Here is a 22,088-nt window from a genome sequence, read left to right on the forward strand (position 1 = left end):
TTACCAGCCTGGACACTGGAGTGTACTGCACGCCGCGATGCTTTTACAGGCAGAACGTCCGGAAGGGTTATTTAGCCAGTAAGCTGGCGAGCGAAAGCATTTGTTAGCACGCAATTGTATTAAATGCACAACACAGCCAGAGCAATGCAAACTCGCGAGGCAACAGTCACAGAATAGCAATGAAATTAACTTCCATTCAACTTGCATTCACAAACGCTGCTGTCAGTAGCGTTGAGCGTAAAAGCACAGTTAAATATTGTTTCAACAGTGAATTGTATGCCTCGCAGTGCTGGCAGCAAACACTTACTGAGCATGCGCAATGCTTTTCTGGCGGTAGTTGTGGGAGTTAGTCGTTAGAGGGTGCTGTTAAATGCACAGCAGCACAAGTGTGCACACAACCGGATGGTTTAAATGGGGATTAATGAAGATGAAAGTAGCAGTCCTGCCCTCTTCAGTTGCTGGTAAAGTAAATTTCAGAAATGTAGTTTATTAAAAACTAAAAACGAATAATAGTTACAATAGTATGTATGATAATTTTGCACAAAAAAATCTTACAACTTCTAATTGTTGTATGACAGCGGAAAGAAAACAGGTTGAAGATGACTAATTTCATTGCATATAAATATTTTCTCATATTATCTCAGTGTCATCAAAACACTTAGTTGCAAATTTCAATATGGAATGTGGATTACCTTCAGTTTGTTTAAAAAACAAACTGAAACAATATCAGCTTTTCTTGAGGTGGATTCTCTAATATTTTATTCCAATATGCCATATATTGCAAAGTAAATAGTTTTCAACTCAATGTTAATCAAATGAAGCACATATTGGACAATGTTCAGATGGTTAATAACACCATCAGTTTGGGAAAACATGTGGGCACTGGCCCCCTTGACAGAGACAGTGGACCCTCTACCAGTCAGCTGGTAGGGGATGTTGCAGCTGTAGATGGTGGTATATTGTTTGCCTCTCAACCTTTTCTTAAAGTTTCTGAAGGCTTTGATTAAGCAGAGGAATTTAGTTATACTACCACCACATTATTGAACCTCTGCTCAAACTGTCTGCAGAAACGTAATTGTTTTTTGAAGTGCCCAACCTTTAATATCACCAGTCTTGATAGAGTTCATTCTTAACGTCTTTCTGGTCTTCAGGTCATGTCCCAGCTTGTCATGGTTTTACATCGTCCTATGAATTCCACACTGGATTCATGCAGAATGATTGCTCATGTCTGGGTTCAGGCGTACCCAGTTCTCTGCAACCGCACTAACACCTCTGGAGTTTCCCCCTATGAAGGATTTTGTGAAGGCTGCCAGATGTTCATGTCAGTTACATGGGCTCACTTATGCTTCACAGCAATCACATCAAAGCCATGTCCAGCTAGCCTGGTCCCAGGTGCTGTTCTTGCAGCGTTCAGCTTGGCTAGTGAAGCAGGAAAGTGGGCCTCGTGGCACACAGCCAGCAGCACTGTTTGAGATGCTGTGAATGAAAGGTGCAGGAAGAAGCCGGCTGAGTTTATTATTCTCAGTTGGACCATTTCAGCATTTCTGAAAAGGTTATTGTTACATTAGCTGGAAGTAAGAGTAGAACACTGTGGTACAATGTAAAGTGATATTTTTACTAACCAAACATTACATTATTTCATTCTTCAGATTTTTTTTTACAGACAGGAAGTGATTCAATTGTTAATTAGATATTTTGTTGCGTTATTTACACTTTTACATCACCTCACATGCTGCATATGTATATTTAATATAGACATAGTGTTTAATCTCAGAAGACAGAACACTGTAAAATATAATCCGTTGTTTTTAACAGTCCAGGAATTAATTTTTACTTCAAAACATTAAATTGAGTTTTTATGTTTGTTGGCTACGGAGATTTTTGTCAAGGCGTTTAAAGCCATTACCAACAGACTCTGAAGCAAGACCCAAGAGTGAGTATTTGACTGTTAAGGGGCTTTAATGTCGTAGAGCATTGAGCAAAAACAGAGGAACTGCGGATCCACGGGAATGGAGCCAGCTACTTGGTAGAATTACCCTAGGACAGAGGAAAAGAAAGTCAGTCCGGACAGAATCTGATGCTGAGCTGTTTATGAAAGGTGTCAGAAGGTGGTGAGGATGCTTACTATGGGTAGGGCCACTGATCCGATCTCTGCAGGCTTTCCTAATTGTTGGAGGATGGGCAGGCAAGTCAGCTGCTGAGGTGAGTGTTTAAGCAAGGATTTCCTGAAAACATGGACCAGCTTGACGGTGAGATGTGATTGCATCTTGCAGATGGTTTGTTCTTCCGCCACATGAGAGTCACAGGAATTTGAGAAAAAGAGGACATCAGTGCTTGGAGAATGCAAAGGTCATCAAGGAGATGGATCACCACTCTAGTGAAGACGACAATCTGGTGGTGGAGCTGGTCCTTAAATACTGACAGAAGAACAGGACTTCAGGAGCTCAAATGAATCCAGCCCATCCTCGATTCAGAGAAGTGTTAGGCCACAGGAGACGACCAGTGCAGGAGCATGATAATGGAAATTTCTAATATTAAGGAATCCTAATTTAGAAACGAACTGCGATAACACAAATTATAAAGTAAAGTCAGAGAAGTACATTACTATGACTAGTTGCAAACTCAAGAGGAAGTAACTTGTAAATCATTGTGTCCTGCTTTGAGTTACATTTACAACACCCCAACGTTTTATATTGTACAACATCCATATCATCCATCCAGGTTGTCCAGTATCTTTGGAGTTTACATTTTTACATAGTGCATACTGATAAGACCATGTGCTGCATGAAATATAGAAAATATAAAGTTACAACAACACACGGGTGTAGGAAGCCTAGCCTATAGAGTGAACATGGTGATGTAATTTTTAGAAAGGTAGAAAGGTGCAGACTTGCATGACTAAACCAGATAAGTGAGGTATCCAGCCAACCAGGCCAACCTGAGCCACTGCTGCTTTGCATAGAACGTCTCTGTCCAGCTGTCATTGTACTAGCCTGCTGAAGGAAATGCTGATACAGGATGACACGTTAAGCCGAACCGGAGTATGGAGTCTGAGTCTCTCGGTCTTTTATTGGTGCGCAACAGCCATAGCAAACATGTCAGACCCGATAAAGAAATAACCCAGTTATATTTTCTTCAGGCAACTCCAGCTGTGTGAGGATGCATCTGTTTTTCACGTCTTTATTCCCCATCACCCTGCTGATGGCGTCCCACCTGGTGAGCGCCACTGTGTCCAAGAGCTTCAAAGAGTGCAGCCAATTCTTCTACATGCAGACCCCGCCTGCAGGGATCAGAGGAACAAGCCTCAAGTGGATCTGCCAGAAATATGCAGACAAACTTCGCTACGCCACACTGTATGACAGCAGTCGCCATCTCCCCCTCTACTCGGCCTACATCTTTAAGAAGTCTGACGGGAAGAGGAGGATGGACACCCCCTGGATGTATGAGCCTCAGGTAGAGCCTCAGAGCAGCACAGTAGCTATAACTTGCCACTTTTTGAAGAGATGTTACATGTTTTGGGGCATGATAACATTTTGTTTAAAAAATCTAATCTATACAAGAACAGTGCATATACCGGGTACTAGAATTTTTATATTTTTTTCCCAGAGTTACTTTAGTTTACATGAGTTAATTTTACTTCAAATCAGTCTGGTGCTTGTTACCAAAGACCCAACAGCACAGTATAAGCTGTTAATCACCCAGACATGCCCTCAAACACACCTCTATTTTAAAGACACAGTTTGGCAGTTTGAAAGATGAGAGTTAAAGTCGAAGCTTGTTTGTGTTGGCTAAATATGTATTCTAAGAAAGCTGATTAACAGAGCCTCTTAGGTTACCAAAGTAGGTTTGGTTTATAATGACTCATATCCAATGGGCCAGAAGAAATAAATTGCCTCAAGTGCTAAGGCTTGGTGTATTCTGGCTCTGGTTCAGCCTTGGACTCAAGGCTAAAAGAAATACCTTCTGGCGCTGAATTTGACTAATTGTTGCTCCTTGCTACATATTGATTTCACATAAATCACCGTATTTCATCTGTTTTCACTAAGTCTGAATAAGCACATATCTCAATATTGTGAGTGTTTTAAGCTTTGACAGCATTGTACTGTTGAAATAATCGCTCAATCATGATGATTTAATAACTTAAAAGACTAGCTTGGAATGTTGATACATATTCTTATTCATCACTTTAGTGAAAGAAAACATTGATATTAATGTTATAACATCTTTAAAATCAATGTCTAGCTTCAACATTTCTTCTGTAGCACATTCACTGTATTCATCCATAGCACACTTAAGGCAAGTTATTTTTTCTAGCTCATTTGATGTGAGTCATTATAAACCATAATTACTTTGGTATCCCTGACAACCAGCTTTCCAATTATATTTTAGTGTGAGAGATGTGTGTGTGTTCAGTTTCGGCATCCAGAATAGGGTTGGTTGGGTTATGGTAAGGTACATCTGACCTCCTGGATCTGGCTCTTTTTTTTAAGCTGACCTGAATCTGGCAACACAGGATTAAGAATCTGACACCTATATTTTTTTAACTGTCATGTGAACAAACAATCAGGCTGTGAAATATGATGTGTAATACCTGCCTTAGATTAAGATGCTTCCAGGCTTTACTGCTCTTATTTAAGTGTCTTGGCCTGTGGATTGAGGACTTTAAAATTGCTAAATGTCATGTTTCTTTTACTTCCTCTTCTTACAGCTGCTTTCAAATGATGAGAGTAGTAACATGAAGGCACTTCCCCTGAGTGAAAAGACTCCCCCTCTGATCGAGGACAGCCAGCTTGTTTTAGAGGACTACACGGATGCCGTAGGATATCGACGTGGCCCACTAAACCCTGACTTGCACCAAGCAGAACCAGATGACAAATCCTCCACTTACACCCTGACCAACATAGTTCCACTGATCACAGATTTCCTGGAAACCTCTTGGAACCCATACTTAGACATCGTTCGCCGACGTCTCAACAATTTCTGCCACGGCAAATCTTTTGTAGTGACAGGGGTGACTGTTTCAGGGGCTGCCATTCAGCGTAATAACAGGGACCGTCTCATCATTCCAAAACACTTATGGCTGGCATACTGCTGTCCACAGTTTGATCATAACTCACCATATGAAGTGAGGTTTATGTTCCCTAGCTACGGCGGCTATGCGCTGAATGAACAGGCTGGATTTAGTGTAGTCGAGGTACCTCTAAAGACTCTGGAGACATTCTTAAGGAGCCAGACTGACATAGACAGTGACATGGCCATATTCTACAAGGGATGTGTGGCAGAAAATCCCTTAAAGAAGAAGAGAGACCTTACCAATGTTTTAGTATGATGGAATTTTCATAGTTGATCTTCTACATGAAAAACAGTATTTTGTCAAAAGCTAGCTTGCAGTTAGTAGCCAAGCTAGTGTTAGCTAACATGAGCCAGCTCAGAGAAAACCTGAATAAAAGGAAAACATGTTTTCTAAAAAATATTCTTCAGTGTTTTTAACCACTTAAAAAAATCTGACAATTATTTTGTTAAAGTTAATGTTTAGCAATTAATGAATCAAATTAAAAGCCCAAACAACTACCCAGAGGTGTTTTAAGAAAGATGACTTGGTTTTAGAAAAACTTTATAATTGACTTGAAGTCTGTCCTGCTTTCTCTGCTGTTTTTGTCCTACAGATAGACAGGCTTCATTAGATAAAACTAGCCATTAGCTTTCTGGCTAGTGTTAGCTTACCCTACTTTTATGGAGAAACTGGCAGCTCGCTGGCTAATGCTAATTTGCTTGCTTGCTAAGGTTTTCTATTTTGAGTCCATTTGTATGCTATACTTAGCTAAAGCTGGTCAGTGCTATCTTTGGGAGCTGAGGAGAGGCATTGTGACCATAATAGTCATGTCCTTGTCTCACTCACAGGCTCTTAGAGGCAACACAGAAATTAACAAACAGTATATTTTAAAGTCACATTGCAGTCTGTTTCACACACTGGCAATAAAAAAGGGTTTCACACATGAAAAAAAGTTGCAGACTTTTTAACAGGATGCAGAGTAATGCAGGAATGTTGAAATGCATCTATTGCAAAAACAAGACTAAGCCAACTTTACAGTGTTGAGCAATCCTGCTTCACATGTTATTGAATAAATTAAAGTATAATTCAGTTAGAAAGGAATAGAGCCATTGAATTGTTACAATTTATTAATCTTGCCTTTATGGAAACAAATTATGAACCCAATGGCATCTTTATTAAATCCTTCCTGGGGTAATTGCCATAGCTGTTAAAATTTCCTGCACTTAAACTGAATACATTCAAGCCAAAATGACCTGACTTGTAATTTGTCCACATCTTTGTCTTTATCCCACCTATTGTTCTCCTCGACTCTATTTGTATTATGAACTCTAAAGTGCTCAATTTCAGAGTCCAGATGTTCAAACCAAATTTAAAACATTGTGCTTAAATATTCTACCTCATTTTTGATCTAGGTGACGGAGAAGAATTTGACTGTTACTGACCTGTGCTGTATATGGTAATGCTGAAGAAATAAAGCTCAAATGTGCACTTATTTATATAGTAAAATACAATTTTCAGAAATTCCTCCATGGAAAGAAAATTATAGCCATATATAAGAACTGAGCAACCACGAGTATCTTTAACTTATATTCTGTCTTTATCCAAAAATGTTTCATTATTTTGCATTTCACAGGATGACCAGCAGATAGAAAACAGCATGTCACATATTGCTGCTGGAAAAAATGAGTGCTTCTATGTCTGGAAAGTGTTGAAAATATGCATTTGGTCACAATCACGTATTTGATTTTGTTATATCTTCCTGAGAAGAACTTTGAACTTTTTTGTGATTTCCTTCCTCTTTGGAGCTAAAAGGGGCCACCCAAACACATGAGATATCAATGGAAAGCCCAGGATTTCCTCTATTTAGTACATCAGGACAAGCTCAAATGAGTGAAAAGCTATAGACCAAAAACAAATGTCCATTACAGAGGACACAAATAAGCTGGTTTTAATGATATCTCAGGATATGCCTCTTTTGTGGCACAATCATTCTGTATTTTATTTATAATGTATTTTATTCTGTATTTTATTTTAGTAATCTCTTAATTTTGCAAATAAAAGTTCTTTCATGTTACTACCCTGTTGTTGTGCTGCAAGTTATTATTTTTGAGGCAGTTAGAATTAATAACTGTGGGGCTGAGATAGCTGTTAGCAAGTTTATGCAGCTCTGTGGGAATTCTACAGCTACCAACAGTCATAACAGTCTTGATAACATAGAATGCAGCCATGATCATATCATAGCAATTGTAGTCATTTTAGTAGTCTGCATTCTGTACTTGCAGCATTTACATCCTTAGGCGAGAGTGTAACTCATGTTTCTGTAAAAAGAAAAAAACCCAAACCTTACACATGTACCTTAAAGGCATCACATGCAGCGATTAATAGTTACTACTTTGAAAAAAAGGATGGCTGTAAGGATACACTCACTGTATACATGTGACCGTGCCTGTTAAAAATGAGGCTGTGCAGAACAGGCAGATGGTGGGTTTTTAACAACATGAGTGTACACACACAAAAATGTACGTTAATGTAACCCTGATATACTTAACTTGTATTTTTTCTGCATTTGTCAGTGATATCAGTAGTAGTAGAGTAGAGTATACACTTCATTGGTAGCAAATATAAAGTTCATAATGACGCACAACGGTCTTTAAAAACCCAAGGCACTTTAAAATTGCAAGTATAGCTTTGTGTTTTTGATAAATGCTTGACCATCTGGGAGGATGTGTTCAAAGAAATAACATTACTCTAACCAGTGTGAGGCACCATTGGCCATAGTCCCTGTTTCGCCAGCTGTGGGTGGATATGATAAGGTATAAAGATGGCATTACTTTGCATACTGAGGCCAGATTACAGAGAGCAGAGTGGGAAATGTGTATGAGCTGTTTTACTGAGCATAAAGACGCACGCAGTCATTTGTAGCAGAGCTCAAAAATATACCTAACATACTATTTAACAGCTTTAACTTGTTACCAGAGTGGCTTCAGGATCCCTCCTAGCTATGGCAGCTTGGGCACAGACAGCTTTTCTACTTTTCAGCATAATGTTAGCAGTGATAGGCAAAGTGGAAAAAGAGCTTTCTCCAGAGTGCAAAGAATTCCTCTACATGGGAACGCCACCGAGAGGACTGGAACACCACTCCGTCCAGTTCATTTGTCAGTACTACAACAAAAAGCCACGCTACGTGACTCTGTACAACACTGTGGACCATATACCGATCTACTCTGCCTACATATTTAAACGCTCAGAAGGGGAGAAATGTATGGATGTCCCTTGGATGTACGAACCTCAGGTAAAGAAAACTAGAAAGTTCCCTGCTTTGAAATGTGCGTAAGAATTTGTTGCGTAGTCATGTAATCGCATTCAGTCATGCTCATGCCCTCATTTGCTGTGGGTCTGTCTCTCTGCACAGCTGTCCACATCCTCTGAAACAGACGAGATGCAGCCCTTTCCACGGAGTTACGTGCACATGAACTTTGAAGATGCCCAAGCTGTTCTTGACGATTACACAAATGCCATCCTTTACGAGCGCGGCACGCTCAACCCGGACGAGCATCAGAATGAACCTGACGACAAAGCAGCTACCTACACCCTCACCAATGTGGTACCCGTGGTGCCTGAAGTCAACAACCTAATCTGGGACAAACAGGAACACATGATCCGCAAAAGGCTTAACAACTACTGTCGTGGAACGGCGCACATTGTCACCGGGGTCACCACCTCTGGCAAGATGATCCGCCGGGAAAACATGAACCGCATTGCAGTTCCCACCTACCTGTGGTCAGCATATTGCTGTGTTGACTATGACCACAACACACCTTTTATGAACCGTTATAAATTCCCATCTTTTGCTTACTATGGCCTCAACGAGGATGAGAACAATGACATGGTGGAAGTCTCCGTCCAGAAACTGGAGGAGTTTCTCAAGAAGACAGAATTTGTAAGCCAGAACTTTCAGATCTTTGTGGGCGACTGTTCCATACAAGCACCTGAGAAAACTGCATAGGGAAAATATTTAGAGATATTTCAACATTTGACAAATTAAAGAAAGACAAAAAAAAGTAGTCCTACCAGAAGAGTGCCAGTGTACCTTCTCATTGGTCTCTGGAACATCAATCTCTCAACAGACGTTCCTGTATCTTTTTTATTCCCTTTATTATTTGGTGTTTTTATGATTTTTTGTCCTGTGATTATTCAATTGGGTTTTAATCCTGTTATTACAGAGGCCATAATCTATGAACTGCTTTAAATTGATACCCATCAAACCATTCAGTAATCCTCATGCCCTCTGGATTGGGGCACTGTCATCATAGAGGAGACCACACCCATCAGAATAAAATGTTGCAATCATAGAAAAGTTTCTTTTAACTTGCAGTGCCCCTTCAAAGAGGACAGATGAATCCAAACCATAAAAGAGATATACAGGTTACTAATTTTTCCTTTAATTTGTCACTGATCTTTGCGGTGTTTGTAAGTAAAATGAGGTGCCATCATGTGCCAACAAAACATCCAGCTAAATTATAACAGTGTGACAGTGAGCTATCGCTAACAGTATCCATGAAATTTGCAACCAGAATTTCTTTTGTTATCTACACCTGTGCTTTTTCTACTGTGCATGGTAATTTATATGACACGTTACATCAGGTAAAACAAAAGCTTCCAAGCGGGTCATAAAATCTGCTGACACTGGATATCACGTGTATTTTTTGTTGTTCTGCATAACCTTTACTTTGAAGGCAGAGGCATAGCCAGCTATCAAGGAGGGGGGGGGAGGGGAGGATTTACATTAGTAGGTTGTTCACGTGTTGGAAAGGTGTGGGGGAGGGGCCATACTGTACTTTAAACACTCTTGCAATGTAACAAAATGTAACTTTCTCATATATTTCACAGGAATAAACCACTGAATGAAACTGTCTCTGAACTTTTGTTTTTGACATATTCTGGGCAATTTGAAACCTGTCATCAGACGTCATATGCATATTAAGTTACAGCACCAGCTCATGATGGGATAGAGCTTTTTAATTTGCTGCTGAAATGAAAAATCTAAACTTGATATGTGGAAATTCTCCAATGCAAGACTCCTTCTACACTTTAAACAAAAACTGGCTTTAAAACATGAGTTTCCCATTTCTACTCTTTCATTAAACTTCAGCTTCATTCACTGCAACAAGGCCGACGATGGAAGAAAGGCTATTTTTGAATTGAAGGTCTGAAGTGAGTGCCATTTGTCCTCTGCACTTTACAGTAATAAAATGCTCTCAGTGACTGATAACTACTGCTACGACACTCGTGGGAATTTGAATATATGGAAAAGCCTTTACAATGAGAGAATTGCTCGCTTGAAGTGCAGGTGAGGCATGAAGGGAAATGTGGGGTGTGATAGAGCTGGGACAGAGGCTGTACTTGTTAGGCAGTAGTAGATTGCAGTGGTGTGTCACAGGTGAATTAGAGACACATTAGCAAGAGAAGACACATCTAAAAAGACACAAAAGAGAGCTGCTGAGAAAAAAAAGCTGCAGTGATGATACCTACATTTACAAATTGGGCCTTAGCAACGGCAGCTGCCATGATCTTCCTAATGTGTGGATTGCTTGAAGTGTCCCAGGCAGGAGTTGTGGGAGACTTCAACCATGCGGAGCGCTGCAAGGACTCTCTCTTTATGGGAACACCACCACGAGGATACCTCAGCAACTCCTTTAAGAAGATCTGCCAGCGGTATGAGGACAAACCCCGCTATGTCACCCTGTACGACTCACACAAACACGTCCCCATCTACTCAGCCTATACATTCAAGAAGTCAGACGGGGAGAAGAAGGTGGATTTCCCTTGGATGTTCGAGCCTCAGGTGAGAGTGCTTGCGAGCTCAGTCAAGGATGAAACAAATAAAACAGAAGCCTGGTTTCATTCTCAATTTTGCATGTTTGCCCATACAGTGTGCTATATATCTGACATAATACTATTCACACTATATATACCATATATTCACAGTACTCTGTATCTATTCACATGCAGTCATTGGAGATTTCTTGACATTTTTGGAAGTGTAAAGGCAATATCACCTGATGTTTCTTAACAAGCAGCTAAAGAACTGCAGCAACTATGCTACTGTAATAGAAACAATGTAAAGCTGAGATAAGCTGCTTTATTAGCTCTGTGTGCTATTTCACTGAGATAGTGTTGCCATTACCATTTATGCAAATTTGGCATTTTTCTCTAAAAATGACAAAAGCTCGTTTCTTTTCTGTAAGAAGTGGCTGTTTAATTGCAGAAAAGCACTGGCAGCTAGATTTGTCAACTTTTAACGGTGCTTTGTGTAAACTACAACAGAGTTTACAGTTCATGGCTGCGCTTATTGTAAGCTTTAGTAGCTGACTCTCAACCCTTTGGATGCTGTTATACTGTTTTTGTCTTCCTATTTTAATTCAGTTTTATTTATATAGAGCCAAATCAAAATAACAGTTGCCTTAAGCTGCTTTATACTGTAAGGTAAAGACCAACAATCAGACGAAGAGCAAGCACTTGGAGACAGTGGGAAGAAAAAAAACTCCCTTTTAGCAGGAAGAAACCTCCGACAGAAACAGGCTAAGGGAGAGGCAGCCATCTGGTGTGTCAGGTTGGGGTTAATCTTCATAAACAGATTATCTTTTTAAAAGTATAACTTCAACTCTTTGCCCACATACCATGAGTTTTGTCTCCTATATTTGTATAAGTGTGACAAGATATGAGCTTATTCACATTTCCACTGAGTTATTGGACAACTACTGGTCTATTTAAACAGTCGCACAAGCAAACAATACCATCATATCATCTCTATTCCCATGAGTCTTTGCACCATTCCCAGAAAAAAATGAGTGTGCAAACTGTGAGTAAAACTACTTTGCTTTTTATTTTCTCTCTCTCCATAGTTGGCCTCAGAAAAGAGCAGCAGTAACATGGAGCCCTTCCCCCAGTCTGCAAACATGCACATGAACTTTGAGGACTCCCAGGCAGTCCTGGAGGACTACGCCGATGTGGTTCAGTATGAACGCGGCCAACTAAATCCCGATGAGCATCAGGCTGACCCTCTAGACAAGGCGTCCACCTACACCTTGACGAATGTGGTGCCTCAGATCAGGGAGTTCAACATGGGTCCTTGGGCGGAACACCGAGACATCGTCCGAAAGCGCCTCAACAACTACTGCCGCGGCAAAGCCTTTGTGATCACCGGGGTCACCACTTCTGGACACACGATCCGTCGCAACAACCAGGACCGGGTAGCTGTGCCCGAGTACATGTGGTCGGCCTACTGCTGCACCGAGTTCGACCAAAATGCGCCGTACTTTGTGCGCTATAAGTTCCCTGTCTTTGGTGCATATGGGCTAAATGATCGTGTCAACAACCAAATGGTGGAGGTTCCTCTCAAAAACCTAGAGAAATTCCTCAAGGGGAGGATGGATGTGGACAAGAACTTCCAGATTTTCTATAAAGATTGTGTATCAGATAAATGATATAAAAGGTGATCTTTTGATCTCTTGGCAGAAATGTAGCTCGAGAAATAAATGGAACCCAGATGTCATGTCAAATTAAATTATATGATGGAAGGAATAAAACGGAGAATTGAGTGAGCCTAAATGAAGCTTGTCTCATTTAATATGTTTACATGCGTACAGATCTCTTTCTCAGTGCATATTGAAGCATTGTCCAGCACATATCATGTGTAGGTGATCACAAGACTTTCCTCAGTTTATGATGGCTTTGTGTATCCAGCATGATCAGGAGACGCATGCATTTGTAGTAAATGATCTTGTGCACAAAATGTGAAATAAAAATGAGCAGCTGTCAAGGGTCTATGTAGGCCTGTAGAATACTGAAAAATATTTTTCACAAAAACACAAAATGAAGACATTTGAGAAGCCAAACACACTGTTTTGACCAAGAAATTAACTGATCCTCAAATTTCTAATAAAAAAAAAAACAAAACAAAAACCAACATATACGACTGGTACTGCTGCTCTTCAAGAGCTTTAATGAGTTTAACCACAGGATGGCACTGCAGCTCATTTTGAAACAACCATACTGAATGTCTAAAACACATTTAGCAGTCTTGCAGTCTGTGGCAGACACAGATTATAAAATGAAGACTGATCCAGAGATGATACTCTTTTCCATGCCACCCACCCTCTCCTCTGCAGCTCTGTCCTGTCCAGGTCACATCCATAGTAATGCGGGTCGAGAACCAGCAAATAGCTCCCCTTATCCCCGGTCCACACCCCCAATACCCCCTTTGAGGAGTTGTCTCTGTCTCCTCCCATCATCACTGGAGAGTTATGCTTCTCAAAGTGCTGATGGAGCTCAGCCACTGCGACATGCTCCAGCTCGGCCCCTCCGCCTCTGACATGCACCACTTTGCAGGGAACATCGTAGAAATGATCGAGGACTAGAGAGCATTCAAATGTTCCTATCCACTCCCTGGAGCCTGAAAAGGAGTCGGTTTTGTCCCCCATTGTTACCAACGCTTGCTGGATTTCGGGGAGGCTTGGTACCGGCCTGCAGTGGTTCTTAGGCGGACAGCAGTTATGACAAATCCACGAAGACAGCGTTTGAACGGTCCTGTAGCCACATCCCCAGCCTCTGTCATCCTGTCCATCGCATCCATAGTGGAAGTAGAGATAGTCTCCTTTTATTAGAGAACATTTTATAGCACCCGAAGGTGGATTAGGAAGACCAGTGTGCACATTCTTCAATAAAGTTTTGTCCTTTTGTAAATTTTTGCTCCCTCCTGCTCCACTTCCTCCCCAGTCAATCTCTTCCTCTGACGGCGCTGGCACGGACTTTTTATCCATGTTTTTCCTCTTTTCTGTCCTTTTTTATTTTTTACAAACACATATAACATCCAAACACTCGTCAGCAGTTTCAAAACATCCGACGCTTACTAAGTACAGCTACAATAACTATCCCTACGGAACACTAAGAGGAGTAACTGAGTTCCGTCTTGACATTGGTTCCACTCACAGTTATGCCCTCAAGAGCCTTTCGGTCTTTTCGTTTCATTTTGTTTCTAAACACAAAAAGTCACCGGTTTCAGTCGTTTGAAAGTGAAATTACTGTAGGCTACGACTGCTACTACTACTAAACAAACAAATATTCGAGTGTGCGAAAATATCGTTATCTTGAAATGAATATTTCCACATATGTGTACTGATAAAATAGAATTAGGATGCAGTGTGTTGACAAGAAAAAAAAGGTCACCAAAACAAAATTGCTTAATGTAGCACCTGTTTTTTATTAAGTATAGCGTGAATAAAAATGTTTGTATTTTCCCCCACAGTCTTTGAAAGTAGAATCCACGGTCCACCGCGCGAGAGCACGGCGGAGTACACCTGTGTACAACCACGTTTATTTCTCAGGCCTTGGGTTTTCTCTTTGGCAATGGCTACCCAGGGAAAACACACCGGTGTCGCCTACATTTTCGTAGTTTTGGTATATCTGCGTTTTGCCCCCAAAATAATGTAGAAACTCTTTAAAGCACTTCAAATGCGATGCGGCGAAAACAAAGTGAGAATAGCCGAGAAGCATCAGTTTTCCCAGGACAGACGTTCAGTCCCCAGTGTTTTCAACTTGGAGAAAACTTGTCCCAGGAAAGCTCCTGCAGACCAAAGGAAGCGGTGTCTGAAGCTGAAATGGTTATCTCTGCAGGGCTACGAGAATGTGAGACTGAGTCCAGTGTAAAAATAAGCTCAGCTGGTATCTTAAAGGATTAAAAGAGCAAGTTTGAATTCAACGTAACCGATAAAAGGCAGAAAATGGCATCTAAAAGGAAGATAAATTACTATAATTGATCAATAAACGGCGGGAAAGGGGGCAAATCATACGGCTCGCTAAAAGTATATGAATGATGTAATGTGTTGTTGTATACTGTTAATTGATCAATTATGTTACTATAGCTAGTAGTTAAATTGTAAACAGTTTAAATGGCTGATTTTTTTTTTAATTGTTGGCTAACGGTACAAATTGTATCACTGGCAAAATAAGCGAAGCTGGTCACTTTAGTGGAGTAAAAGTAAAAGCTGAATGATTAGAATAGAAAACCAACAGTGCAGGGTTCAAACGGTTAACAGTAACAAGAAACTTGTCCAGATTAAACTGAGTTCAACGCCTGTGTGTTTATATGATGACAAACACTGGCATAACCTGTGTGTAATTTTTGTGTGAATACAGGAAGCAAAAAGTAAGTCGAGAACCACTAAGCCTAACCTGGGAACCAATGACATCCACGGTCAGTGTCTTTGGACTGCAGCAGTTCTCCCTTCATATCTTGGCAGGTTAAACTGAAGTCTTATTCATTCTCTAGTTTGGCGATATTGTTTGTATGTGGAGTCTAAATGAAGCAGGCACTGGAAAGAAAACTTGTTCCACAGATGTGTGCACCTCTCAGTGTAGTTCCACAGTGTATCAGCAGGGGGAAGCAGTGCTTTTAGAAGCCAGAGTGGAGGCCCTGATGCACCCTCCTGTCACTGTATATGTCGACTCTTGCGTAGCTACATTGAAGCCTGACCCTCTCTCCTTGCAAGGCTACAGATTTATCACAAATCAGGGCTGAGTATTTTCTTTTGACTATAAGAAAAAAGTCAATACAGTTGTAGTCATTTGTGAATAGAACACAAAACACATCATGTCCAAGTCTGATACAGTCCTCCTGCATTACACATGTCTTATGGACAGTTTACTGCCAGACTTTCCATCTACATTCTACCATAAATGACTTTAACTCATCTCGTTCTATAATTTGTTGGACAATTGGCAGTTTTTGTATTTTTTTTGTGTCTGTACGACACCATGGTGGATTTAGTCAGTCAATATTTGACTGAAGTGCAGACTTTGTGCACTTCAAAGGGTTTTATAAAGGTGTATATTTCTAGGGATTTTTATACACAAACCCGCATCAGAGGCTGAACATTAACAGTACAAACTAACATAGATTTAAATATAAGGTTTCTATTTAATATGTGAATAAAAATCCTGAAGTATAGAACCCATCATCAGTGGTCTTGAAACTGTACCCGTCAGTCAGTCTGAAGTCTGCACTTCAGTCACATCTTTAGTGTTTGATTCAAAATCCACTGAGGTGGTGTACAGAGGTTAAATTACAAAAAAGGTTAAATTACTGCCTGTGTAGAAAACGTTAGGGAAGAACTGTAATATTGTTGAATTAAATATTGGACTAGTGTGCTTAATTAATGTTTCTGTTTAAAGATGTTCATCAGCTGCCATCTTATGGCCACTTTGAAACAAAGCTTACATAGCAAGCTTGAAAAAAACCTGCTTCTTTCACAGGCCCACCTTCAGTTTAGGCTTCTAAAATTTTAAACATTGCAGTTTCATATCTTCATACTTGTCAGTTTCATCTCAGGTCACATCCACTGATGAGAGATGTACTGTTAAAGGTGTAGTTTCCCATCTAAAGGTCAGCATGTGTCTTTTGTTCAGCCAGCGTACGACAGAGGGAGACAGTGACCTGTGTGAATGCTGCTCTAACCTGTCTGCTGGTGACACACGACTCAGCTGGAGACAGGTTGGACATCCCTTTACAAACACAATATACACAATCATTGAGGTTATTTTTACCAGTTGTTCTAAATGCAATATAGTATCTGTACTACTGGTGTGTTCAGGAATTTGTTAAAGTGACAGCATTTAGACAGGTCCCTTTACCTTAATTTCTTTCACAGCTTCATTCAGACAACAGTGATGGAGAAAGATGTGGTGAGTATGACATTAGACTGTACATCAGGTGATGTAATGTATGAGGCCGGTTTGCTTTCTGAAACATTCAGTTTGTGTTATTGCTTTAAGGGCCATCACAAGAAATATCCAAACATTCATTAATCTATTAGGATTGCTTACAATAGTTGCCATTGTGCCTATTTAGACATTAAGCTGACATTTTTAACCTTCAGATTAATGTAAATAAGTTCATGTCTCCAAGAATTGTACATGTTTTTGACAGAAACGAAGGACGAGGCTGACAAGACAGTTGGCCCTGTTCACATCTCTGTCAGTCGCTGAAAACCCCTTTTTTAGCTGCACAATTAGGTAGGTACAGGTACTCTTGAGACAAACTTGAGGAGCTGAACAATGAATAACACTGATAATGAAGTGGTTTTCCTATGGATCAATTCATTTAATTGTAAAAATGTATACCCAGAGCGGTCTTTTTGGAGCTGTGTTTTCTATAACATCAATAATCTATTTTTTCCCCTGAAAATAGACAAATTAACAAATCTTATCTATGTGAGGAGCAGAGGCAAGCACTTCTTGCTTCTTTTCTCACAAAATACCATAATACAGGGGTGTCCAACTCCAGGCCTCGAGGGGCAGTGTCCTGCAGGTTTTAGATATCACCCTGGGTCAACATGCCTGAATCAAAGGATTACTTCATTACCAGGCCTCTGGAGAACTTCAAGACATGTTAAGGAGGCAATTTAGCCGTTATATCTGCTGTGATGGATCAAGGACACATCTAAAACCTGCAGGACACCAGCCCGCGAATCCTGGAGTTGGACAACCCTGCCATAATGGTATTCACAATGTCAGTTGGCATGTTCAGTGCCCTGCTGAGATGAGCTGGAGACACTGATTATAACAGGTCTTTACCCTGAGCTATTTAATAAAGCACAATACAAGTACAGCATGTGGGGGTGGGATGGGAACAATTAAATCCATATTTTGGGGTAAAATCAACAAACTTTTAAAGGCGTGATTAGTGATTCATTACATGCCATATGCAGTGGAAACACTAATCTAGTCCTTTAAAAGGAAACATTAAGGACCAAATGGGAAACCACAGTGAGCTGTGTGATCTTATCACTGCAACACTACACCTGGTTCTATCCCTGAATATAATCTATTATATTAATGTAATAAAATTGACAAAGGGAGGTTGTGGACCAGGGATGTTTTCTCCTTTCTCTCATGCAGAATAACTTAACTTGTGTCACAGATCTCAGAGCAATGTTATTCTTTTGTAAAGGAATAATTTTGTGAATGAAATACCTGAAATGAGGCTCTTTAGTGCAGTATTGTAGATTTTTTTTTATGTTTGTAACTGTTAATAGTTGATTTTTAAAGTTAACTTTAACTTCCTCAAATTAAGTCTACTAAATCTCCAGATGGTCTACAGCACAGGTGTCAAACTCCAGGCCTCGCGGGCTGGTGTCCTGCAGGTTTTAGATGTGTCCATGATCCGACATAGCTGATTTAATTGGCTAAATTACCTCCTCAACATGTCTTGAAGTTCTCCAGAGGCCTGGTAATGAAGTAATCCTTTGATTCAGGTGTGTTGACCCAGGGTGATATCTAAAACCTGCAGGACACTGGCCCTCGCGGCCTGGAGTTGGACACCCCTGGTCTACAGCACTGTGCAAAAGTGTTGAGCAACCCCTCTTTTTATGTTTAGCTAGGAAAATGGGAAATAGGTGCAGCGATTTATTGAAACTTTGGCAAACACGTGTAAACACCATATAAAACAGAGACCATTCTAACGAGCTTGAAAGTCAATAACTGCCATGACTATTTTCATCATCACAGTCTGAACTCTCTCTGGCATCTTTCTTATTATTTCTCTAACTAGTCTCTCATTTGTCTTTTGATGTTATCTTACTATACGCTGCCTTGTTGAAAGACACGCTGTCACTGGTCAACTTCAGAAGCTGTACAGAGTCTTGTATGGGGTAAAAATACTGTAAAGAGGAAGCAGATGTGGAGGGCAGCTGTGCTAATTGAGTCTGTTGGAGACTCCAGATGTTTGAAAGTGTGTTACAGCTTAATGTTTGCTGCATCTTTATCTTTGGATGGACATATCAAACCTGTCGTAAAACGCTCTGAGGTCAGTGACTAATTTAAATGTTAGAAAAGGACAGTTTTGACCAGTTGTCAAAAATGCTTCAGTCTAGCTGTTTTCCAGTTTTATGGCTTGGCACAGGAGCTTTGCGTAGCTGCTCAGATTGCATTGTCTTCTGTGGGCCTCTTCCCTGACCTCATGGATGACCTTCAGCTCAGGAGACCATAGCTTGTCACTGTGGTAGACACGTCTCATTGTAGTGAGAATGCACACATCCTCACGAAAGCTGATATGTAAGGTCACGGTGTCAGTCACCTCATAGGGGTCAGTGGCTGCAGGATCAAAGACGACCTAGTCTGTGTAGTCAAAGCAAACTTGAAGTTCCTTCTTTGCCTTGTTGGTCCATCTTATCAGTGTTTTATACACAGGTTAAGCAGATTTCAGTCTTTGTTTGTATGATGAGACGACATGAACCAGACAGTGACCTGAATGTCCAAAAGCAGCGTGATGTCCAGAATGATAGGCATCTTTTTGTGTGGAGGGAAGCGATTCCCAACCAGGCACAGAAGTACACTAGTACTGAGAGGCAGACTAAAAGGGGTTTGGAAATGAATAGGTAGGAAAAAAAGCTGAAAGTAACAGATAGCAGTAAATCTACAGATTAAGCCAATGAATAGCTAAGATCATGTTTAAAAAGAGTTTTAAAATGCATTTTAAATTAGATCAAATAATGGGTTTTTTTAAGGATAAAAGGCCACTCAAGTCCATCTGTGTGGGAACTTGGATGACAAAAGTTAGAAACCTCTGCTGTAGGTTACTGGATTTAAATAAATGTAGTAAATAATAGAATAGAATTCAACTTTATTGTCATTGCACATGCACAGGGCAACGAAATGCAGTTTGCATCCATCCAGAAGTGCTTTAGTGATATAGATATATTACAATATATATTAGCAATAATATAGATATGTGAGTATATTACAGAAATGGGTCTATTATGGTATGTTATAATGTACACGGTATGAAGTATGTTGTGAATATTCTATAACTATAAGTATGTACAGGCTGTAGTGAGTACAAGCTATGTACAGGATATGAACTGTCACGGCGAGTGAGAGGAGCCGTGCGGAGGAGGAAAAGGAGGATCCACACGCAGGCAGTCGTGAAGGTGTAAAAGGTGATTTATTGAACACAAAAGGAGAGGCAAACGGCAACACGGAGAACTAAACTATACTGGGAAACAAAGCACAAACCTGAATGAGAGCGGGCGGAAACAGATGATGGTTGACTGCAGGGAAACACACAGATGAGGCAGGGTGGAAACACAGACGGACCAGCAACAACAATGACGGAAGACATGACTTAAATATACAGAGAACCACAGGGGAATTACACACAGGTGGTGGACACAGCTGGGAATAATCAACAAGACGAGACAAAGGTAAAACTGAACACACTCACATGAGACGCAGACCTTCACAATAAAACAGGAAACAAAACACACTTTACTAAGACACAGACTAGACAGAGACAGACTTGAAATGACATATGAAACTAAACCCACATAAACAGAAACATGGAACTCTAATAATAGACATAAACATTACCATAACACGACAAGAGAACAAGAACACAATCCCTGATGCAAACTTAAATCAAAACACAATAAACTCAAAATACTGGGTCCAACGGACCCAGAACCGTGACATGAACAGGATATAAATATGAAAAACTATACAGAATATGAGATAAATAACTTTACAGAAATCTGAGATATACAGTTATACAGAAATGGGAACTATGCAAGTTGTAAACAGTTGTAGGATTAAAGATTATCGAATGTACAGAATGATTATTTACACAGAGCTATACAGTAGTGCAGTTAAGATAAGTGAGATATGTGGATAATTCCTACAGAGGCTGTATAAAGTGCTAGTGGTTGTGAGTGGTGGTTCAGTCCATGTTATTATTGTGTGTTTGAGGGTACAGTTGTCCATTGTGTGTGTGTGTATGTTCAGTCCATGTGTTAACGTGGGTCAGATGTCAGGAGGCAGAGTTCAGGAGTCTGACAGCTGTGGGGAAGAAGCTGTTCCGGTACCTGGTGGTCTTAGTCCGGAGGCTCCTGTAGCGCCTCCCAGAGGGCAGGAGGGTGAAGAGTCCATGTGATGGGTGAAAGGGGTCTTTGATGATTTTCCCAGCCCTTTTCAGACACCGCTTCCTGTAGATGTCTTTTATGGCAGGAAGTGGTGCTCCGGTGATGCGCTGGGCAGTTTTCACGACCCTCTGCAACGCCTTCCGGTCCGAGGCAGAGCAGTTCCCGTAAGAGACTGTTATACAGTTGGTCAGGATGCTCTCGATGGTGCAACGATAGAAGTTCACCAGGATGTCTGAGGACAGCTGGTTCTTCCTCAGAGTCCTCAAGAAGAAGAGGCGCTGGTGAGCCTTCTTGACCAGCTTGGAGCAGTTGGTCGTCCAGGTGAGATCCTTGGAGATGTGGACTCCCAGGAACTTGAAGCTGCTCACACGCTCCACAGCCGTCCCCTTAATGTGGATGGGTGGATGTGGGTCAGCATTCCTCCTGTAGTCCACGATGAGCTCCTTGGTCTTCTCGGTGTTAAGCAGCAGGTTGTTTCTGTCGCACCACTCAGCCAGACGATCCACCTCCTCCCTGTAGGCGGCCTCATCGTTGTCACTGATGAGGCCAATCACCGTGGTGTCATCTGCAAACTTAATGATGGTGTTGGAACCATCAGCAGGTCTGCAGTCGTGGGTGAAGAGGGAGTAGAGGAAAGGGCTCATCACACAGCCTTGTGGTACACCGGTGTTCATTGTGATGGTAGATGAGCAGCGGTTATCCAGCCGGACATGTTGGGGGCGGTTGGTCAGGAAGTCCAGTAACCATTTGCAGATGAGGGAACTGATGCCCAGGTCTGTCAGTTTCCTGATGAGTTGTGAGGGGTGGATTGTATTGATGCTGAACTGAAGTCTATAAACAGCATTCTGGCGTAGGTATTGTTGTTGTCCAGGTGTGAGAGGACAGAGTGCAGTGCGATGGAGACTGCATCCTCTGTGCTCCTGTTCTGGCGGTATGCGAATTGGTGGGGGTCCAGGGTTGGGGGGAGACAGGATTTGAAGTGTGCTAGGACCAGCTGCTTAAGCACTTAGTGATGATGGGGGTGAGTGCTACTGGGCGGTAATCATTGAGGCAAGATGGGT

The 22,088-nt window shown here is 41.0% G+C and overlaps 4 protein-coding genes and 1 pseudogene across 5 annotated transcripts; 4 read left to right on the forward strand and 1 right to left on the reverse strand.

Annotated features, from left to right (window-relative positions):
* The first annotated feature begins 21 nt into the window (after positions 1-21).
* On the forward strand, positions 22-7,079 carry LOC146715185 (endonuclease domain-containing 1 protein-like). Of its 2 annotated transcripts, XM_085451619.1 has the most exons (3): positions 22-461; positions 3,140-3,453; positions 4,709-7,079. In XM_085451619.1, exons 1-3 carry the CDS (start codon positions 371-373, stop codon positions 5,327-5,329), a joined length of 1,026 nt encoding a protein of 341 aa, XP_085307745.1. In that variant the 5' UTR covers positions 22-370; the 3' UTR covers positions 5,330-7,079. The 2 variants fall into 2 exon arrangements, with proteins under 2 accessions (XP_085307745.1, XP_085307744.1); XM_085451618.1 differs by lacking the exon at positions 22-461 and having other exon boundaries at positions 1,745-3,453.
* Positions 7,080-8,054: 975 nt separating this feature from the next.
* Positions 8,055-9,800, forward strand: LOC146715186 (endonuclease domain-containing 1 protein-like). Its single transcript, XM_085452798.1, has 2 exons — positions 8,055-8,345; positions 8,466-9,800. Exons 1-2 carry the CDS (start codon positions 8,055-8,057, stop codon positions 9,057-9,059), a joined length of 885 nt encoding a protein of 294 aa, XP_085308924.1. The 3' UTR covers positions 9,060-9,800.
* A 670-nt stretch (positions 9,801-10,470) lies between these two features.
* On the forward strand, positions 10,471-12,540 carry LOC146715187 (endonuclease domain-containing 1 protein-like). The gene is made up of 2 exons (XM_085452799.1): positions 10,471-10,898; positions 11,959-12,540. Exons 1-2 carry the CDS (start codon positions 10,575-10,577, stop codon positions 12,538-12,540), a joined length of 906 nt encoding a protein of 301 aa, XP_085308925.1. The 5' UTR covers positions 10,471-10,574.
* A 124-nt stretch (positions 12,541-12,664) lies between these two features.
* On the reverse strand, positions 12,665-14,002 carry ufsp1 (UFM1-specific peptidase 1). The gene has a single exon (XM_085451620.1). The coding sequence runs from the start codon at positions 13,873-13,875 to the stop codon at positions 13,117-13,119; it is 759 nt and encodes a 252-aa protein (XP_085307746.1). The 5' UTR covers positions 13,876-14,002; the 3' UTR covers positions 12,665-13,116.
* Positions 14,003-14,566: 564 nt separating this feature from the next.
* LOC146715189 (zona pellucida sperm-binding protein 3-like) lies at positions 14,567-16,391 on the forward strand (annotated as a pseudogene).
* Positions 16,392-22,088: the final 5,697 nt, after the last annotated feature.

The sequence above is a fragment of the Copadichromis virginalis genome, linkage group LG3 (assembly GCF_057382275.1).
Source record: "Copadichromis virginalis isolate Kocher_CV1m ecotype Utaka linkage group LG3, C_Virginalis_male_GT1.1, whole genome shotgun sequence".
NCBI classification, from domain to species: domain Eukaryota; kingdom Metazoa; phylum Chordata; class Actinopteri; order Cichliformes; family Cichlidae; genus Copadichromis; species Copadichromis virginalis.